The following is a 22,421-nucleotide window of genomic DNA, read 5'->3' on the forward strand; positions in this document are numbered from 1 at the left end:
TATGCCAAAAGGTCAAGTTTGACAGGCAAAAGGCACCAGGGTTATTGCAACCACTACCTATTCCAGATAAACCATGGGAAAGTATTGCTATGGATTTTATCTTTGATCTTCCGAGAACGCAGACAGGAAATGATGGTATTTGGACCATTATTTGCAGATTCAGCAAACAGGCTCATTTTATTCCTGTCAGGAAGAAGATAAAGCCAGATCAGATGGCACGCTTGTTTATGAGCAATATTTTCAAGTATCATGGCATGCCACAGTCGATTGTTAGCGACCGTGATCCACGCATGACAAGTTTGTTCTGGAGAGGCTTGTTTGAGAATATGGGCACCACGCTCAAATTCTCTTCGTCATTTCATCCTCAAACAGATGGGCAGTCAGAAGAGGCAAATTCTACTGTCCTAGATCTGCTGAAGTGCTATGTGTCAGAGCATAAAGGAAAGTGGGAGCAGTATTTGCCATTGGTGGAGTATGCATACAATAATACAGTGCATTCATCAACTGGCAAGGCACCTTTTGAGATAGTTGAAGGTGGCAAGAAAGTTCCTCCCATACTGCATACAAAGGACAAGATATTTGAAGCAGATAAGTATGTTCAGGACATGGATGAAATGTACAAGAAGGTCAAAGTGGCCTTAGAAAGGACTCAGGCAAAGCAAAAGAAAGTAGCTGATCGTCACCGTCGTGAAGTGGTATATTCACTTGGTGATTGGGTGCTTCTACGGTTTGAAAAGGCAAGGTTAAAGAAGATGAAGGGCAAGGAAAGACTGTTTCCAAAGCTCAGCATGCGTTACTATGGGCCTTTTCAAGTGTGCGACATAATCAGTGATGTTGCATATAGGCTGAAATTGCCTGACAGTTGGAAGATTCACAATGCGTTTCATGTGAGTCTTCTCAGACCCTATGTGGGTGATGTGCCAGAAGATATGCCAGCTGAAGATCAGCCGGAAGTCGAGGAACTTGACGAGATCTTGGTCCCTGAACAGATTTTGGCACACAAAGAAGGGAAAGTGAAAGGCAAGGTTGCTAGGCGTTACTTGGTAAAGTTCAGAAACTATCCACCAATGGATGCTAAGTGGATGGAAGAAGGTGAACTTGTAGAGTCACCAACTGTGTTATCACTTTACCTGGAAGCCTTCGATTTGCAACCTACCTTGACCCCTTGAGTTTCAAAGCTAAATGGATTGTCAGTGTGACAATGGCTTCTGAAACAAATGATGTACATGGTATTTAAAGTGAGCTCAAATGAAATACCTGTTACATGAATGTTAGAGCTGTACAGATTGTCAGTTTGGCAATTGCTCTTATGGAATGTCCAAAAGTTTGGTTAGTGCTATAGAAGTGAGTATTTCTTGTCAGTTTGTCAAGGATACAGTGATTACTTCTATTGAAGAGTACATGTGTAACTGCATTCTTAAACTGTCGGTTTGGGTATGCTCGAAAGTGTTACGGGATCCAACGTGTACTATAAGACAGTGGCAAAATGTGCAGCTACCATTTTGTCATTGGAAAGTTAGTGACTCAACGCAATGGCAGAGTGCGAAGCTACCACTATGTCATTGGGACAGGGTTCACACGCAGGCAATACATGAGTCGACGAGGTGTTGAATACACCAGGGTTGACAATGAGCATGTATGTGTCATACATGTGTCGACAGGTGTTGAATACATCAGTGTTGACAGTAAGCATGTACGACATAGATGCAAACGAGGACGTTTGAGATTTCAAGAGGGGGGTATGTCACCAGCGTGTGACTACTATCTATCCTTTTTGTTGATTTCTTTCTTATTATCTATTTACTTTCACCTTTTGGAAACACCCCTCGGGAAATCTAACTGCCCTGCATTGCATAGCTAGTGTGGAACTGTCCAGAGGGAGTCCAGGCCTGAGGGCAAGAGAGCACTAAGGTTGGACAAGGACTATGGTTAGCCAAGTGGGGTCATTGACTAGCCAAAGTGGAATCCTTTGCTACAGAGGCTACATTTCAGTTTTGGATGTGGCCGCAGTGTACAAAGAGGGTCGGATGACCTAGAAAGATATAATGGCAGCATCTCCTAAAATTTAGGGAACTACTATTTTGGGACCTGAAAATGTCTTCGCGTCATTACGTGCAGTTTGACATGAGGATCATTTTGTTACTCTGTGGCCAAGTCAACAGAGGCTGCAGGTGAGATATTTTTAGACCCGAGGGTCTAAAGCGGGAAAATGCACAAATGAGTGACACTTGGCACTCTTAGGCCAGTTTACTACTTATAGAGAAGGCAAAAACGTGATTTATAGCTAGGAGGCTCATTTTGCAAGTCTCTGTCACAGGTTAAGAGCTATGGAGTGCTTGCTTTCCCTCTTATGCACAGTGCGGTGCCAGGAGTGATGCCTTGCACGCTACGCACTGCCCTCTCTCTCCCCTTTGGCAGTATGTTATGCCCCTCTAGTGGGCTCTTCATTTGACCAATGTACAGTTGTGTGGGTTCATGCGCGATTGCCGAGGCAAGAGCCTCTTGCACAGGTACTGGATTAGCTAGCGGCTAATCCCCCCGCAGGTACAGGTGAATTCGGAGAGGTTTCACGCCAGAAATCTCGTCCGATTCAAAGGGCAAGTAGCCCTACAGGTGCGGGAGCTCGAGGACTTGCTAGGGATGCGACCGGCACGCGAAACGGAGCCCGAAACAGTGAATTACAGCCTGCTGTGTATTTTTGCAGGTTTAGGGTTTTGGCCCTAAACGGACCCTAATACCCCCAGGAGGTTCGGGGACGCAAGGGGACCGCTGTACAGGCGATCTGGCGCATTTTCAGGGCTGAAAACAGAGAATTCAGCGTGCTGCAGATTCTCGCCAGGTTTTGCAAAGTGCCCGTAGGCGTCGGGAAAGTCAGTCAATGCGTGGGAATACTGACCGTGAAGGGTTCTAGTACAGTTATGCTGCCGAAATCGGGCTGGAACAGTGGAAATTCAGCCGAGTTTGTGCGGGGCAGCTTGTAGGAACCACAGCGTTTATTCCCTCTTTTGAATAATAAAGAAATACCGAAAGGGGCGCCTAAGTTAGGGGCCAATCTGGTGTCCGTCTACTCATACAGGTGCAATTTAGCAGCCTGTATCCCTCTCCCCTTTGATGTGTCTTGAAAGTACAGGTAAAATAGACGACTAATAATGGGTGAAAGCTAAATCAAGGTTTAAAGTAAAGTCTACCGCCCTTTTCGGATTGAACAGGCCGGTTTCAATCACTTGGGCAGTCCACTGAGATGCCATAACTTCAACATGATTCACCCTCCAGGAAAGTGCAAGGTATAGACTCATGGTAGTCACCCACAAGACGGTATAACCATCAGCTCCATCATGCATAATATTGACTAAATACTACGATACCCCCACTGACAACGTCAATGCCCAATAGTGGATGTAGAACTAGGTACCAATATATGCTCCCATACACCCACACCCAACACACACATACACGAGCATAAATTAATACAAAGATCTGCGTACTGAGTTCTTTTCATAACTCTAGAGATGTAAGGTAGACTCAGCCATAATGAAGCTAGTACAACCGGCCTGTACAACGTAGAGGGCAGTACTATTTCAATTACCTGTTAACTTTACATAGAGCACTGCGAAGGGAAGAGAACACAGTTGCGTCCAACGACTAGAATGTCACTACACACACGAGACCGACACCCTGCAGGCCCCAAAGACTGGCGCCCCTTTCGGTATTTCTTTATTCAAATTAAGGTAGACGATCCGACCACTTAGCACAAGCTTTCACAAAGCTGTCCAAACTTGACGAGGGCTGAAAACGCAAGTTTTCGACCTGATTTCGACAACATAACGGCGCAAAAACCACCTGTAGGTCAAAAGCACCTGTCTAGGAAGGATTCCCTTGCTATCTGGAAGCTTTCTGGTGAGCTGTCATAGAAATTCAGCAGGCTGTAATTCTCTGTTTTTCACTGCCGGGTGCCTAAAAGCCTGTACATGCATCCCAAGGCTCTCACGAGGCTCCCCCGGTGTTCCCTTGCAGTTTAGGTGCGGGACCCTAAACCAACAGAAAAACACAGCAGGCTGTAATTCCTTGTTTCGGATCGTTTTTAGCGGAGCGAACACGCCTACGCGTGTCCCAAGGGCTCCCGCACACATTGGGACAGTTCCCCTGTGAATTGGACGAGTTTTCACGCGAGAAAACTCTCCAAACTCGCAATCTTTCGCGATGGAACTGTGCATACCGGTGGGGGATTAGCAATTAGCTAATCCAGTTCCTGTTCAGAAGGCTCTTGCCTTGGCAAACGCGCATAAACCCCCAGAATTGTACATGTTCATCTGAGTAGCCCAACTAGTGGGGCATTACTATATGTGCCAAAGGGGGGGAGAGAGAGATGCATGAGAGCATATCATCGCGCTACATGAGATAGAGGAGAAGGCAAGGTTTCCATTAAACACACACACTGTAGGTCACTTATCAGTGAAAAATCAGCCCATCTCTCTCTTGGGCGCCTCCTCTTGCTGAGGTGTCTTGCATGCTGCTCTCCTCCTGCCAAGTGTCCAGCTTGCCTCTTTGAGTTAATTCCCTAGTTCCCACTGACTTATAAAGTTATAAGTGACTTTCCGAGTGGCCCAGAATTTATTTGGCGCACACAAGCTTCCATACTCATCAAAATTCAATGCTAATTGGCCCGACCAGTCCCAGACTGACCGACTCAGGCTCCCGATGTGAGAAACCTATTCGGCCGCAGCCGTTTCACACTCGCCATGCAATGTCCACTTGCACCTTTTCAAAGGTTCCGGGGAAAACAAGTAGAAATAAAAATAAATAAAAATATCTAGTACTTATTTACGAAAGGCAACAGGAAAAATACACCTCTTGGTGACACACCCCACCCTTGAAATACTGCAAGCGACCTCGCTTGCATGCCAATAATACATGCGAATATCTCTTGATATCACATATATTCTATGACGGGAATCCAAAATATACATGCTTCCGAAAATGTAGCGTTGGACGATTAAACAATCCCACCAACCTGGCTACAACACATATATCAAGCATAGAAGTCTTCTAGTGTACGCTCGAGCACAAACTTCTCTAGCTAAATTCTGTATGGAAAGAGTAGATACAATTGCTTAACTACTCTCTTGAGCATCATGAACCATGCTCTTGCCTTGCTCCAAAAAGGCTACATCAAGTCACTGTGGGTTCCATCTAAAAGGCTTCAAGATACAATTGCAATAGCTGAGGTGAATCGACCAATTCAGACTCTTCATCCATTTGGCATCCAAGGATGGATAGTTGTTGAATTTCACCAAATAGCGTCTTGCAACTTTTCCTCTAACCTTTCTTTCCTTATGTGCCAATATTTGTTCAAGAACAAGGATCTCATCCAATTCTTCCACTTCGGGTTGTTCCTCATCAAGCATATTCTCTGGTACATTACCAACAAAGGGTCTTAGAAGGCTGACCTGAAAAGCCTTATGTATTTTCCAACCTTCTGGTAGCTTTAACTTGTAAGCTACATTGCTGATCTTTTCTGAAATCTGAAAAGGACCATAATATCGCATACTGAGCTTAGGAAACAAACGTTCCTTGCCTTTCCTTTTCCTTAACCTGGCCTTTTCAAAGCGCAAAAGCACCCAATCACCAAGTGAAAATACAAGTTCACGACGGTGATGATCAGCAGCTTTCTTTTGCTTAGCTTGAGTCTTCTCAAGAGCAATCTTTATCTTCCTGTATGTTTCATCCATATATTGCACATACTTGTCTGCTTCAAATATCTTGTCCTTAGTCTGCAAAATGGGCGGGACTTTCTTCCCTCCTTCCACTATCTGAAATGGTGCCTTACCTGTTGACGTATGCACAGTGTTATTGTAAGCATATTCCACCAATGGAAGATGGTGTTCCCAAGTTGCCTTGTGCTCTGACACATAACATTTGAGGAGGTCCAGGACAATAGAATTTGCTTCTTCTAACTGTCCATCAGTTTGTGGATGAAACGAAGAAGAGAACTTTAGCATAGTGCCCATGTTCTCAAACAATGCCTTCCAGAAAAGACTCGTCATACGTGGATCCCTGTCACTGACAATTGACTGAGGCATCCCGTGATATTTAAAGATATTGCTCATGAATATCTTGACCATGTGTTCTGGCTTTATCTTCTTCCTCACAGGAATGAAATGGGCCTGCTTACTGAACCTACAAATGATAGTCCAAATCCCATCATTGCCTGTTTGCGTCCTTGGAAGATCAAAGATAAAGTCCATTGCTATGCTTTCCCATGGCCTATCTGAGACCGGCAATGGCTGCAACAATCCGGGTTGCTTTTGCCTGTCAAATTCGACTTTTTGGCAAACTAAGCATGATCTTACAAACGTATCAACATCTTGACGCAAAGCTGGCCAATAGAAGAATGCCTCAACCCCTTTCACTGTCGCATCAATTCCACAATGCCCAGCATAAAATGGAGCATGACTTTCCATCAAAATCTTTGGCCGTAAATGTTTAGTAACGAATAACTTTCCATGCATCACGAGAAAGTCATTCTTAAGCATATAATGCTCATGATGTTGCCCATCGACAAGCTGGTCATAGATCCTTGCAAAATCTGAATCTTCAGCATATTGTGTCTTCATTTCGTCTAGTTCACAATGGTACAGAATTGACACTGCTGAAATTTGGGGCTTTCGTGACAACGCATCAGTCACCACGTTCTTTTTCCCTTGCACATGCACAATCTTAAAATGGAACATTGACAAGATGTTTGCCCATCGCATGTGCTTCTCAAACAACTTCGTTTGTGTGAGAAAATATCGCAAGGTTTGATGATCCGTTTGGACAACAAAATCAGCCCCTAGCAGATAGTGTTTCCAACTAGTGAGAGCATGAATTACTGCCAACAATTCTTTCTCATAGACTTGCAAGTTTCTTTCAGTCTTCAAAAGAATTCTGCTTTCATATGCGACTACTCGGCCATTCTGCATTAGAACTACACCAAGACTATGGCCACACGCATCACACTAAACCACAAAAGGTTTCGAAAGATCTGGCAAAATGATTACCGGATATGAAGTCAGCTTCTCTTTTAAGTGTTTGAAAGCTAAAATTTCCTTGGTTGTCCACTTGAAAGTAACTCCTTTTCCTTGCAGTGCATGGAGTGGAGAAGCAATCTCAGCAAAATTTCGGATGAACCTCCTGTAGTAGGAACATAAGCCTAGAAAGCTTCGAATGTCATGTACGGACTTCAAGTCTGGCCATGACCTAATTGCTTCCACTTTGGCAGGATCCATGCGTATCCCATCCTTTGAAACAATGTGCCCAAGGAAGTGAATCTCTTGCAAAAAGAACTCACTCTTCTTCGCATTAATGAGTAGCCCGTTCTTACGTAACTCGTTAAAAACTGAAGTCAAGTGATCCCTATGCTCCTCTTCAGACTTCGAGTAGACAATCATGTCATCAAAGAAGGTACCCACGAAGTTTCTATGTGGTCTAAAAATTCTGTCCATCATTCTATTAAAGGTGGCAGGAGCATTTGTGAGACCAAATGGCATAACAAGAAACTCATAGAGACCAAATGTTGTCCTGAACGTAGTCTTATGGACATCTTCTGGCCTAATGCGTATCTGATGGTAACCACTCTTTAGGTCTATCCTTGTAAACAATGACGCTCCCTCAAGCCGATCAAGAATGTCATCTATCCTCAGTACGGGGAACCTTTTCTTGATGGTATTCTTATTCAAGGCGCGATAGTCAATGCACATGCACCATGAACCATCCTTCTTCTGCACTAAGAGTACAGGCGAACAAAAAGGGGATGAACTGGGCTGAATCAGCCCCTTCTCTAAAAGCTCGTTGATCTGACTCATAATCTCTTTCTGCTGTGCTGCACTAACCCTGTATGGTGGTCTATTCGGTGGACTAGAACCTAGCACAAGATCTATAGTATGATCCTCGAGTCTCTCAAGAGGTAACTCCCTTGGCAAAGAGTCCGAAAAAGAATCACTGAAACCACTCAAAAAAGTTGACCTGTCTTTATCTAAGGTAGACCTGTCTTTATCTAAGGTAGACAAATTAGATACAACTTGAGGTACTTCTTTTGCAAAGATCAAGTGCGTAGAAAGATGATTCTTTATTACAGATGAAATAGCAGAAGCAAAAACAATTGGAACAGACTCGCCTTTAAGCTTTACATCAAGGACATGAGTCTTTCCTCTATGTACGAGGGTAATCTTTTTGTTGTAAGTATCCACCATAGCATGCAACCTGTAACACCATGGGATACCCAGTAACACATCACAGCCCTCAAGTGGCATAATATGAAATTCTTCCGCATCAACATAGCTCTGAATGTGCAGACGAAGCTTTCCCAAAATGGGAGTAGCAGGCTCTGAATGACCTGGGCATGCCAAACCTGCTTCCCCTGTCATACCCATCTCCTCTGCACGAATGCCCAACTTTGATGCCAATTCTGGTGATATGAAATTTGCACGGGCTCCTGGATCAAAGAAAACCAGCACTGTATGGTCTCCAACCAAATCTGGAACAAGCCCTGCACTTGGCTTTGGCTTCTTCCCTTTATGGTCCGACTTGTCATCCTTATCTTGTGACTTCTTCTGTGGGCATTCATTTGCAAAATGTCCTTCCTGTTCACAAATGTAGCATTTCTTGGCCTCCCTAAGAGCTTTCCTTTCTTCAAAAGTTTTGCCAAAAAAATGCCTTTTTTGCCCTTGTCCTCGTCCCGAAGAAGATTTAGACTGCTTCTTGGACGTATCACCTTCTGCAGTAGAGGGCTTCTTTGTGGGAAGCTCAGAAGGCTTTGCTGCAACATTGCCCTTGGCTGAAAAGTGTTTGCTCTGGGACCCTTTCTTGTGGCTATTAAATCCATCGGAATCTCCCTTCGACAGATTGTTGGCCACTCTTGCATTCTCAATCAACTGAAACATATTCATGAAAGTAGTCTTCGTGCAGTAGTCCCTGATTTTCTTGGGGAATCCGCAACAGTACTTCTCAATCTGTTCTGACAATGGCACAGACCTGTAAGAGGTGACGGGCAACAGTGCGGCCCAAAACTGTTTATTGTACTCTTCCAGATTCGCACATTGTTTAGCATTCATAGCTTGAAACACTGAACCACCTCCAAAATAACCAGAATAAGTAATAGGTAATGGAAGGGTCTGATGCATAGCGTGTTCATTACTCCCTTGACCATTCACAAACGGTTCCTGTCCAGCTAAAGCAAGTTGCTTTGGATCATTGGACACCGCTAGTTGCTCAACCACATGGGCTTTCCCTCGAGCATCATGAGTCCTCTGCGCATTGGAAATCTCCTTTTCCTGCAACAACAAGCTCTCAGGTACTTGGTCTCTCTTCTCTGCCATAACAACAAGCTCTGTGTTGCTTTCACCCACAGCGATCCACGCTGCACTTTCTGAAGAAAAAGTGACTATCCCGTCGATGGAACCATATAACCGGCCTGTACAACGTAGAGGGCAGTACTATTTCAATTACCTGTTAACTTTACATAGAGCACTGAGAAGGGAAGAGAACACAGCTACGTCCAACGACTAGAATGTCACTGCGCACACGAGATCGACACCCTGTAGGCCCCAAAGACTGGCGCCCCTTTCGGTATTTCTTTATTCAAATTAAGGTAGACGATCCGACCACTTAGCACAAGCTTTCACAAAGCTGTCCAAACCTGGTGAGGGCTGAAAACGCAAGTTTTCGACCTGATTTCGGCAACATAACAACGCAAAAACCCCTGTAGGTCAAAAGCACCTATCTCGGACGGATTCCCTCGCTATCTGGAAGCTTTCTGGTGAGCTGTCACAGAAATTCAGCGGGCTGTAATTCTCTATTTTTCACTGTCGGGTGCCCAAAAGCCTGTACACACATCCCAAGGCTCTCACGAGGCTCTGCCGGTGTTCCCTTGCAGCTTAGGTGCGAAACCCTAAACCAGCAGAAAAACACAGCAGGCTGTAATTCCCTGTTTCGGATCGTTTTTAGCGGAGCGAACATGCCTACGCGTGTCCCAAGGGCTCCCGCACACAATGGGACATTTGCCTTGTGAATTGGACGAGTTTTCATGCGAGAAAACTCTCCAAACTCGCAATCTTTCGCGATGGAACTGTGCGTACCGGTGGGGGATTAGCAATTAGCTAATCCGCTTCCTGTTCAGAAGGCTCTTGCCTTGGCAAACGTGCATAAACCCCCAGAACTGTACATGTTCATCTGAGTAGCCCAACTAGTGGGGCATTACCATATGTGCCAAAGGGGGGAGAGAGATGCACGAGAGCAAATCATCGCTACATGAGACGGAGAAGGCAAGCTTTCCATTAAAGCTGTAGACCTGCACCCACTACTCACACACACTGTAGGTCACTTATCAGTGAAAAATCAGCCCTCTCTCTCTCTTGGGCGCCTCCTCTTGCTGAGGTGTCCTGCAGGCTGCTCTCCTCCTACCAAGTGCCCAGTTTGCCCCTTTGAGTTAATTCCCTGGTTCCCACTGACTTATAAAGTTATAAGTGACTTTCCGAGTGGCCCAAACTTTATTTGGCGCGCACAGGCTTCCATACTCATCAGAATTCAATGCTAATTGGCCCGACCAGTCCCAGACTCACCGACTCATGCTCCCGATGTGAGAAACCTATTCGGCCACAGCCGTTTCACACTGGCCATGCAATGTCCACTTGCACCTTTTCAAAGGTTCCAGTGAAAACAAGTAGAAATAAAAATAAATAAAAATAAATAAAAATATCTAGTACTTATTTACAAAAGGCAACAGGAAAAATACACCTCCTGGCGACAGCTAGTACTAAAAGAAGCATTTAATAGGGAAAGTTAGCATAAAAATGAGGTAGTTGGTAGGGCATATGCACCACAAAAGATAGAAAGAATTAGCACCAAGGCAAGTTTGAAGCATATATAATCTATTTCAAACAATTTCCAAACAATATTCTCAAACAGGTTTCCAAAAGTATCTAAATACAAAGCGAAAGCAAAAATCATTCGGCGTTGGTTTCTGTAAGTCACACTCGAAGGACGACTGCCTTGCTATCCTAGTTCAAGGTACTAATTCAATTGAGAATATGAACGGTAGCATCATTTTTATGATGCCAAGGCATTTCCAAAAGCGCACCACAGTGTCCTAACTTCATAATATGAAAATCGGCCTTGCCATGGTCCTCTGAATGGTGATGGGAAGGGCACCAATAAGAGGAACAACAGTACTGGTATCTCCTATAGCCAACCTTGCCTCAATGCCTCCAGCAAACTAGACGTACTCAAAGTCCATGGTCTTTAGAAATTCTGGGTGGATGAAATTTTTAGTGGTTCCGGGATCATAGAAGATACGCGCTTTGTGGTCACGAATCTTTCCATAAGCTTGGCATAATTCTTTGGAAGCATCAAGTGTAGTAGTTCCATAAATATCTGAAACAAATCGCGTTGTGGTTCTGGCTCTCTTGGCAGGGGGTTGCTCAGGAGGTTTATCTCCTTTGACCTCCTTTGTGGGGATAAACATCAAAAGTGTGTCCCATCTAGAAACATTTGAAGCACCTCCCTTCTTGTTAAAGAGTGTCTCGTAGGTCGTACAGGCGCAGTCGAAGTGTCATGAGAATCTCGGGAATTTGAACATTGTGATCAAGGATTTTCCATACTTGTCTGTTGATCTTCATTGTCAATTCAAGTCTTCCCTTGATTAGTTTGTAACCGACAGCAACATGGTCCATAAGCTCTTGTATGGTAGATACTTGCTTGGACAGACAATATTCTTGAAGTTGTGACAGTAGTCCAATAGTGTAGTGCTCACACTGGTCCTCTAGCATACCATGGTACTTATAAACACATTGTACACGAACAAGAGTGCCATCTGATCAGATTTTATCTTCTTCCTGACAGGGATAAAATGGGCCTGCTTGCTGAACCTGCAGATAATGGTCCATATACCATCATTCCCTGTTGGCGTTCTCGAAAGATCAAAGATAAAGTCCATAGCAATGCTTACCCATGGCTTATCCGGAATCGGCAGTGGTTGTAACAACCCTTGTGCCTTTTGCCTGTCAAACTTGACCTTTTGGCAAATTATGCATGCTCGCACAAAGGCATCCACATCTCTCCTCAAGGTAGGCCAATAGAAGAATGTCTCTACAGCTTTAACTGTCGCATCAATACCACAATGCCCTGCATTCGGTGGGGCATGACTCTCTTCCATGACCTTATGTCGCAATGGCCTGGTGACACAAAGTCTGCCATGCATCATCATAAAACCATCTCTGAGGAGGTAGTGCTCATGATGTTGCCCCTCTTGCAACTGTTCAAAGATCCTTGCAAAATCTTCATCAATAGCATATTGTTCCTTCATGTCATCTAACTCATGATGATAAGGAATTGACACAGCTGAAATATGTGGCTTTCTTGATAACACATCAGCCATAACATTCTTCTTGCCTTCCACATGCATAATTTGGAAGTGGAACATGGAAAGAATGTTTGCCTATCACATATGCTTTTCGGATAACTTTGACTGTGTCAAAAAGTATCGCAACGTATGATGGTCTGTCTGGACAATAAAATCAGCACCTAAGAGGTAGTGCTTCCAGCTAGAAAGTGCAAGAATCACGGCCAAGAGCTCTTTCTCATAGACTTGCATAGTCTTCTCTGGCCCTTGCAAAATTCGGCTTTCATAAGCTACTACCCGTCCATCTTGCATTAGCACTACTCCGATGCTACTGCCACACGCACCACACTGGACCGCAAATGACTTCTTGAGATCTGGCAAAACAATTATTGGATCTGAAGTCAACTTTTCCTTTAAGAGACTAAAAGCTGAAATCTCTTTTTGGGTCCATCTGAAAGTAACCTCTTTCTTTTGCAAAGCGTGAAGAGGTGATGCTATCTCTGCAAAATTCCTGATAAACCTTCTATGGTAGGAACACAATCCCAAGAGGCTTCTGACATCGTGCACAGTCTTCAAGTCTGGCCATGTCTTAATCGCTTCGACCTTTGCGGGATCCATCCTGACACCATCCTTTGAGACTATGTGGCCAAGAAAGTGGATCTCTTCCAAGAAGAATTCACTTTTCTTAGGATTGACAAGTAGCCTGTGACTGCACAGCTCTTCGAACACAATGGTCAAGTGATGCCTATGCTCCTCTTTATTCTTCGAATAGACTATCATGTCATCAAAGAACATTCCAACAAACTGTTGATGCGAGCGGAAAATCCGGTCCATCATTTTGTTGAACGTGGCCATTGGCAGGAGCATTTGTTAGACCAAACGGCATCACTACAAACTCATAAAGACCAAATGTCGTTCTAAACGCGGTCTTGTGCACATCCTCTGGCCTTATACGAATCTGATGGTACCCACTCTTAAGGTCTATCCTGTTGAAAATTGCAGCACCCTCTAAACGATCGAGAATATCATCAATTCGAGGAATAGGAAACCTATTCTTGATGGTATTCTTATTCAACGCACGGTAATCAATACACATGCGCCATGAGCCATCCTTCTTCTGCACTAGGAGCACTTAGAAGAGTGAAGAACTAGGCTGAATCAGCCCCTTCTCTAATAACTCCTCAACCTGGCCCACAATGTCTTTCTGCTGCGCCGCACTAACCCTGTAGGGAGGTCTATTTGGTGGGCTACACCCTGGCACCAAATCTATTCGATGGTGGCAATTGCGACGGTAATGAATCAAAAAAACAATCACTAAACTTTTGCAAAAATGCTGACCTTTCTTTATCTAACATAGATAAATTTGACTGGCAATTATCTGAGACATCACGTGCAAAAATCAAGTACACAAAAAGATGATTCTTTATTACAGAAGTGATAGCAAAAGCAGATACAATAGGGACAGACTCCCCTTTGAGATTTACATCCAAAACACAAGTTTTGCCCCTATGCTGAAGGGTGATCATCTTGCCGAAGGCATCCATCACGCCATGCACTCTGAACATCCACGGAATTCCAAGTAGCGCATCGCACCCTTCCAATGGCATGATATAGAAATCTTCTGTGTCCACATATGACTGAATATGCAGACAGATTTCCAATAATGGGAGTAACACACTCTGAGTGGCCAGGACATGCCAACCCTGCCTGAGCTGTGTACCCCATTTCTTCAGCTCTGATGCCGAGCTTCATAGCTAGCTCTGGTGAGATAAAATTTGCTTTGGCACCTGGATCAAAGAAGATGAGTGCCGTATGATTCCTAACTTTACCCCATGCCCTTCATAACTCACTGGCATCTGTATTGGGCCTGTCACCCACCATGTCTAGCACCAAAACTGTCGTGGGTTTAGGCTTCTTGCCTTTTTGGTCCTCTTTATCATCTGAGTCAGCTGGTCTTTTCCTTTGTGGACAATTGATAGCAAAGTGACCAGGCTGCTCGCATATAAAGCATTTATTTTTAGCCATTAGGACCTTCTTTTCCTCGAGCCACTTGCGCACAAAAGGCTTCCTTTTTTGTATCTTTGTCTGCGCTCCAGAAGTCCCGGTTGAATCCTTGTCTTTGGTGGCCTTTTCTGACCCCTGTGACGCTTCAGGAGCCGTTTTCACAAAGGGCTTCTTCGCTGAATTTTTCTTTTGCTGCCCTCCTTTTTCGTTGCTCGGAAACCCACTGTCCTCTCCTTTCAACAAGGCAAGATGTAACAAACTGCTGACGTGTCAAAGCCATGAAGAAGGGGGCCAATTTGCAGATGTCGGCCGAGGAGCCTAAACCCTAAGAAGAACAAGTAACAGAAGAAGAAGTCTTACCAACTTATGAGGACCCCGTCAGATGGGACGCCAAGTGACATGAAGATTAAATAAAGCAAGTCCCGCAAATGATGACGTGGCAGTTTTCAAAAATTGCGCTGACATGATGATGTGGCAAGCTGTACGGATTTCTACATTTTGCGTTGGCTGATGACGTGGCAGGCTGTACGGATTTCCGTGATTTACGCTGGCAGCTTTTTGGGCATTGCTTTTGGACCAGATGCTTTTGAGTTTAAAGGCTTTTCACTGTAATTGCTTTTTAGGCCAAGGGCCTTTAAATATGAGGTTAGGGCTCATTCTCTCGCATGCTTCTGGAGAAGGTGCAAAGTTTGGAGTACCGGCTTGTACTATGTTGATGCAATATAAAGAAATACCGAAAGGGGCGCCAAGGTTTGGGGCCAATACTCTCTGGGGTGGAATTCCGCCACTCCTGTCGCGTGTCGTCTCTCTCTTTCAATTCAGTTGTTATTGAAGTGTTAAAAGTCTATTCAGTCTATTCTTTTCTATTGGCACGTGGTGCCCGTCTTGTGACACAAGACCAGTGTTAGCAACTTCCATAAGCTGAGTGAGGGTAGCCACTCTGTTCATGGTACAGTAGTCCCGAAGCCCTTTAGGTAGCCCACAACAGTACTTCTCTATCTGCTCTGTCAATGGCACAACTCTGTAGGAGGTCACTAAGAGTAATGCTTTACAAAACCTCCGATTATACTCCAGCAAGCTCTTGCATGTAGCCGAAGTAAGATGGTGCCAATCTGTCATGACATCGGCTTCAAATTCATTTGACAGCCAAGCACATGCAAACATTTGCTTGAAGTAAACCCAAGTGGCGGGTGCATGTCCTTGCATTAACAATGTCGTCCACCATGTAAGCGCATTGTCCTTTAAGAAAGTGGCAGCTTTCCTGACCTTAGAGGCCTCTGTAAAATTCCCTCCTGCGCAGGCTGTATCAAACTGCTCGAGGAAAGTGAGAGCCTTTGCTTTATCCTCGAAGCCACTGAAAGTGCTGAACTTTACAGCTGCACCAGCTTCTTTGTAAGCTTTCGGCTTTTCCAGTGCCCCCAAGTTGTCATAAGGAATGGTCTGCAACACGGGCACTGTAGTAGGCATGATTGGCACATCTTGGCCATTAACATTTTGCATCAGAGGTGCGATATTTGGCTGCTGTCTAGAAAAACCAGCCATGCCAAAATGACCCTGTGGCACCCCAAACTGGCCCTGGTTGCACTAAAAACCCTGTTGTGTCACGTGACACATCCAACCCTATGTATCCGTGGACAAGCTACAGCACGATCAAGGTTCAGTCAGTCCCGTCAGTCTAGATTTAGAAGTGATCTGGCACTTTTGTGAGTCTATTCGTAGATCGTGCATGCCCAGTCACTTAGTGTAGATGCATATCCTCTGGTTGCACACAACGTGATCATCAGTATTCCCTTCAGAATCCATCAAGTTCAGTCAGGGAAATTTTCTAGTGCATTTAGCCTTTTTCCCTATTTTTGGTATTTTTCACTTATTATTTTTAAGTGACTTCCCAACAAAAGTAGATAGGGCAATTTTGCTAAGTTTGTATATAAGCAAACCCAAGTTAGCACTAAATGGCAGAAGAGGCAGCAGGAGCACCTTGCTCAACAGGCAACTTCTTAGCAGAACCCAAGGACTTCTAGCGTTTTTGGACAAGACCACCGCAGATCAGCCAACGTTTTGCTCTTGCAGATTCCTGGCGACAAGACCACAGCAGATCAGCCTAGGCGTTTTTGCATTTGCAGAACCACGGCGGCAAAAAGACCAATTTCAGCCCCTGGCGTTTTTGATTTGCAACACAACCTTAGCGTTTTTGCAAATCATCGCGACGGAAAGTCAAGGACCATCAGCGTTTTCAGTTTTCAGCAGTTACTACCCGCAGATCAAGTCTCGAACCTCGCAGATCTCACCTTCGCGCAGCAGTTCCTCGCCGCACGGTCAGTTTCCGCAAGGTTTACAGTTTCAGCCCGCAAAAGATTTCAGCATCTGCATTTTCAGCGCGGCGTCGTCGCATCGTCGTCATCGGCATAGAGTCAGAATTCAGCAGATAGAAGATTTGCAGATTTCAGCCCATAGCGTTTTTGGACAGCAGTAGAAAGATTGCAGATTTCAGCCCTTAGGTCGACTTCGTCATCACCGTCGTCATCGTCGACATAGCCTAGACTTGCATCGGTCACATAAGTCATCATCGTACCACTTTGTGCGATCAATAGTAGACCACTCTCGCCGACGAGAGCAGGGCCTTCGGAGGAGGGTTTTACAACGTCTCTGGTGTCGTATCTCTCTTCTCTCTCTATCTCTCAGTCTCATACACTCGCACGCACAGTGTCCATTCACTTTGTTGTGATCATAGCACTTTCCATTAAGAAACGGAAGGCTCTCCCTTCCATAAGAACTAAAAGGAACCTTGAGCACAGTTCGGAGCACTCATCTTGAGCAAAGCGCAAACAATCATTCCACTGCACCTAACATGCTGCATGCCGATGCTACCATACATGGCGTTTGGCATCATGCCTTGCATACCCCCAAACACTGTTCCTGGCATGAATGATTGACTTCCAGGCGCATAACCAACCATACTTTGGAACACAGATCCACCCCTGAAATACCCAGGATGTACCGTGGGTGGTGGAAAAACTGGGTGCATTGCCTGGTGACCAGTTCCCTATCCATTCAAGGTAGCATGCGGGCTCTGAAAGGTGGCAGGCTGAACTGGCATAACTTGTGGAATAGGCGTTCTAGCCACCTGTTCAAGGACGAGAGGAACCTGTTTTGGAGCCCCTGACTCTGCAACATGCGGGTGTTCCCTATCCTGCTGAGTCGCATGAAGTACTTGGGCTTGAGCCTCAACAAGCTCTGTACGCGCTGTAGGTTGCCTATTTTGCTGTTGCACTGGTGTCGCTTGCAAGAACTCCATAAAAACCTTGGATTTTGCATCAGTTACGAAAAGGCATTCACCGCGGTAACTAACTCTCATCATCCTCAAGTTGCCCAGTCATAAAGCCGTGTACTACTGGAGGGACATTCACATCAACAAGAGGTACAGTCTGACGTGGCCGTGAGCTCTCGCCAATCTCGAAGACCATAGGAGTTTCTTGTCTGTCCTTCGAAGAGGAATCCTCTTCCATAATGCCCTTCCCTTTGTCGGCCATAGTGTAATCCCGCGTTCCTGTACTCTGTGTCTATACCCAAAACAAACGAGGCTCACTCTATGAGGAAAAATTGATTGATGTCCCGGCAACGGAACCTTGAAACTGGCCCGTAGGGCGGTAGGCTTTGGCTTTCACCCGAAGTTCTTTACTTTAGACACACACACAGAGAACGTACAAAGGAAACCTGCGACGGGAAATAACACTTAAGCACACACACGGCTCGAAAGCTAGAATGCTCCGAGCATGCGCCGAAAACTTGAAGGCCCCAAAATTGGCGCCCCTTTCCGTATTTCTTTATACTTTGAGAGGGTAAATTACAAAGTAGAGTCCTAGGAATCCTTTACCTGTATCCCGCTAGATACCACCTGTTTTGGCCAAATTTCGGCAACATAACAGCCCCAAAACTTGCGCGAAACTAATTCCGCTGTTGGAACTCACTTCCACTGGCATAAACCCTCTTGATTCCTGCCCAAAAACAATAAATTCAGCACGCTGTATTTACTGGTTTTTGCCCTGTTTCCAGCCCTAAACAGTCCTCGAATTGTCCTCTATCAGAGGGGCCCTGTTCCCAATGGTTTTGGCGTCCGTATGATTGAAAAACAGTGAAATTACGGCGCATATGCAGCGCTGAACACACATTTGTACGGTGAGGTTATGACCCTCACCGGTGCCTGCTTTGGAGTAGCAATTAGCTACCCTTGTTCCTGCTCAAGGAGGCTCTTGCCTCAGCACAAAAGCATGAAACCACACAGTTGTACATCAGTCAAATGAAGAGCCCTCTTGTGGGGCATCACATAACTGCACGTAGGGGAGAGAGAGACACACACACACACACACACACACACACACAGAGCAGTGTGTAGTGTGCAGGGCATCACTCCTAGCACCATACTGTACATAGAGTGGACTCCATAGCTCTTAACCTGTGACAAGAAGTTGCAAAATGAGCCTTCTCTCTCTAAATTCAGTGCCACTTCTTCATGCATGAGGAAAGTGCACAGAAATGTGCCACTTGGAGCGTTTACATGCATTTTCCCGTTTCAGGGTTGCCGCCTAGAAATCTCCCGACTGGTTGCCCAGTTGACTTCACGGCAGTTGACTTCACGGCAGAGCTATAAAATGTTCCCCTTATCATTCCGAAGGTAATGACGCGAACACATTTCACGGCCCAAAATAGCAGTTCCCTAACTTTTAGGAGATGCTTCCGTTGGGCTCCCACTGGTCATCTAACCATCTATCCTCATTGGGACCGCATCCAAAAGTGCAATGTGGCCCAATTGTCGAATACTTTCCTTTAATGATCCCACCTTGACTTTGTGCCTTTATTGAGTTCACTTCCTCGTATCCACCAACTTGCTAAGTGCGACGAGGGACCTACATGACCTTGAAGTGAGCCTAGACATCCTCTTACTATACGAATTCCAGTGCCGACCAACTTCCCAACTACCGTTCACATTGGCCATACCATGTCTGACCATTTGCAACTTCAAAAAGAGGGTCTTAAAAATGAAACAAAAATCATTGGAAAGAAACCAACGACTAAGGTTAGCAATTGCCAGTCCTCGTGACGTAGTTAACAGCTGCCACGTCCTCGTGACAATAGCACCAAGCAACACCCACAGTACCAAGGAATTCCCGGTGTTTTCTCAGAAGTACCCAGCATTTTCTCAGTGTTTTTCACCAGCAACAGCATTTTCTCTTTCCCTCAGCATTCCGCCGCAATACCACAGCAGCTCAGGCGTACCCTCATCGCAGTCGCCTTTTCCATTGCGGCCAAGATAGCGTTTTCAGCTTTCAACCCTCAGTTCAGCCAGCGTTTTTCAGTTTTCAGTCATTGTTGTCGCCGACAACAGCAAATCAGCCCGTAGCCTCGCCGCACTTGCAGAATTCCACCAGCATCCATAGTGTTTTCAATTTCCAGCCCATTAGCCTCGCAGGCTCAACCTTGTCCACAAGTACCGTCGTCGTCGTCAAGCATCTCAGCATTTAGAACCATTGTGCCAAACTTTGTGCAATCTAAAGCAAATACCTAGCAATAGAGGGGCGGGCCCTTGGAGGGGGGTTTGGGACCCGTCCTGTGTCGATCTTCTCTCTCTCTCTCTCTCTCTCTCTCTCTCTCTCTCTCTCTCTCTATATATATATATATATATATATATATATATATATATATATATATATATATATATATATATATATATATATATATATATATATATATATATACATATATATATATATATATAGATATATATATATATATATATATACATATATACACTTTCTCTCATAGTTTCCATTCTCTTTTGTTTTGGTCTATTGCACAATCTCTCATTAAGTCAAGGAAGGCTCTCCCTTCCCTTCAAAAAAGGAACCTTGAGCACCCACTAATCACTCATCCTAAGCATACACCATCATTCACTTCCGCTGCACATTACAGTAGTTCTCAAGTGAAAAGATATTGTTAAGGTTGAGACATCGCAAGTACCGGAGATGAACAATACGAATAGGCATACGGGTTCCAATTGTAAAACACAAGAAGCGGTGGCGGCAAGGGTGGTGCAAAGTTAGATGTTGCAACCATCTATCAAAAAACTTCCCCAAGAGGAATAGAAGCTTCTGTGGACTGACGAGAAGAAGCTCTTACCCTGTTTGGTGCTGAAGGATGGAAACCTTGAGGCACCAGTGTTGGTAGCATGTAAGTCAAGAATTGTTGAAAGCTTTGCAAAATAGACGAATTTGTCGAGGATACTTCGAGGGAATGTTGCGAAGTTCATCAATGAGGAGCTGCAAGTACTCAATAGAATCCAGAAACGCCATCTTGTCTATTCCGATAGAACCAGTTGATTGTCAACATAGCAAATGAGTGAAGCTCTAATACCACTGAGACGTACGGGCACCACGTGCTAATTGAAAAGAACAAAACTCAAATAGACTTTAGCACTTCAATACAACTGAAAACTGAGAGAGATATTCCACAAAATAGACACAAAGTGGCAAAGTTCCACTTCCACATGCTCTGGCCCCAAAACCCCCAAAACTCTAGTGTCCCTTTCAGTGTTTCTTCTAGATTTCTCTTGAGAAGGTACATCTGGCAACTGCCAAGGAGAGACTCTACAAATCTGCAACTTCCAGAATGCCAGAGATCTCCCCTAAGGCTCATATTTAAAGGCCCCGGGCCTAAAATGCATCAGATACAAAAACTGGCGCCCAAAAGCAACTTTTCATTGTGTAGGCACTACCACATCATCATCCCAAAAATAGCACCATGAACCGTGGATATCCATGCAAGCAAGCCATGTCATCACTGCAATCTTTAAAAAGCCCTCCCTTTCAAGGAATTGCCAGATCATCACTTTTGTGACAATTAGCACAAGATCCCACCGAAATTATCAAACTAGACAATTAAGGATCCTAAGTTAAAAAACAATGACAATTGTGGCTTGGCATAAATAGAAAAAAGAATTACGAGACAGTTAGGTAAGGAGGATCGCGAGGACAATCTTTAGCATGACCAAAATGACGTCCATATGAAGCTTTCGAATTTTATTTGCCACACTACAAAAGCACAATTGTCTCTTTGTAATGCTCTTCTGAGTCCTACGGCTCTTATGTTGAATCTATCAAAGACTTTTGCTATCTTATTCAATTCAAATTGTTGTGTTGTTAGCATTGTGTTGTCATAGAACGAGACATGTAGAATGAGACTTTTTGCCAAAATTAGTCAATATTCAGTGCCGTTGTCACCATTCTATTTGATCCCTACTGTTGGTCCTGTCTCATTAGAGTGGCCTACTCATTCCATGTTCCATGCGTCTATGGTTTACCTTTCCTGCAGTTGTTTCTTTTATCTGTTTTTTCTGCTTTTGGTCCCTGTCTCATCCACCCGGAATCCTCATTCTATTTTCCCCGTCGATGTTCTTGTACACTTACCCTACTGAGAGTTTATCATCCTAACGATTTTGCACTGAGAGAAGCATTCCAATCCTATGCAATTTGAGCCATCGCATTCTGGCAGCTTTCTAGCTGAGAGAACGTCTCTCTCTCTCTCTCTCTCTCTCTCTCTCTCTCTCTCTCTCTCTCTCTCTCTCTCATGTTACCTGTGTGCCTGAGGACGGCGCGAGACACGTGAGCGTTTGCTATCTGTGGGAAATGTTCAGCTCGGGGAACGGATGACATTACGTCTAAACTTGAGTTGTGCAGCAACTGACTGGGTTTTTTACCTCTGAGTCAATTCATCTCATCATTAAATAAATGGAGGAGGGTGCAATATAGTGCTTTTGTGCATTACATAAGTTCATTAAAAGCCTCTAAAAGTTGTCTTAGGTATCCTCTTGGGGTGTGTTTGATTTTAGTTCTAACACCCTAAACCAAAGAGTGTAAGTGTGTCTCGGCGAAAGGGTAGTCCCTTTGAGGACTTAAGTATCCTCCACAAGAGAGGATTAAGAATCCAAAGAATCTCTCCACTCACAATTGTGAGTATGGCAAAACAAAAAAAAGAATCCAAAGAATCT

General features: G+C 44.6%; 1 protein-coding gene across 2 annotated transcripts in view; it reads right to left on the reverse strand.

Moving 5' to 3' along the window:
* Positions 1–22,160, reverse strand: part of LOC147422075 (uncharacterized) — a 72,607-nt gene extending 50,447 nt beyond the window's left edge. Inside the window, exons 1-2 of one of the 2 annotated variants that reach the window (XM_086502753.1) lie at positions 22,008–22,116; positions 20,555–20,813 (exon numbers count right to left, since the gene is read on the reverse strand). In XM_086502753.1, the coding sequence (XP_086358879.1) occupies positions 20,555–20,684 (130 nt within the window). In that variant the 5' untranslated portion in view covers positions 20,685–20,813; positions 22,008–22,116. Of the gene's footprint in view, positions 1–20,554; positions 20,814–22,007 lie in introns of both variants that reach the window. The other variant, XM_086502754.1, reaches the window with a different exon arrangement.
* Between the last annotated feature and the right edge of the window lie 261 nt (positions 22,161–22,421).

This window comes from Adiantum capillus-veneris, chromosome 27 (assembly GCF_014529385.1).
Source record: "Adiantum capillus-veneris isolate H3 chromosome 27, ASM1452938v2, whole genome shotgun sequence".
Taxonomy (NCBI): domain Eukaryota; kingdom Viridiplantae; phylum Streptophyta; class Polypodiopsida; order Polypodiales; family Pteridaceae; genus Adiantum; species Adiantum capillus-veneris.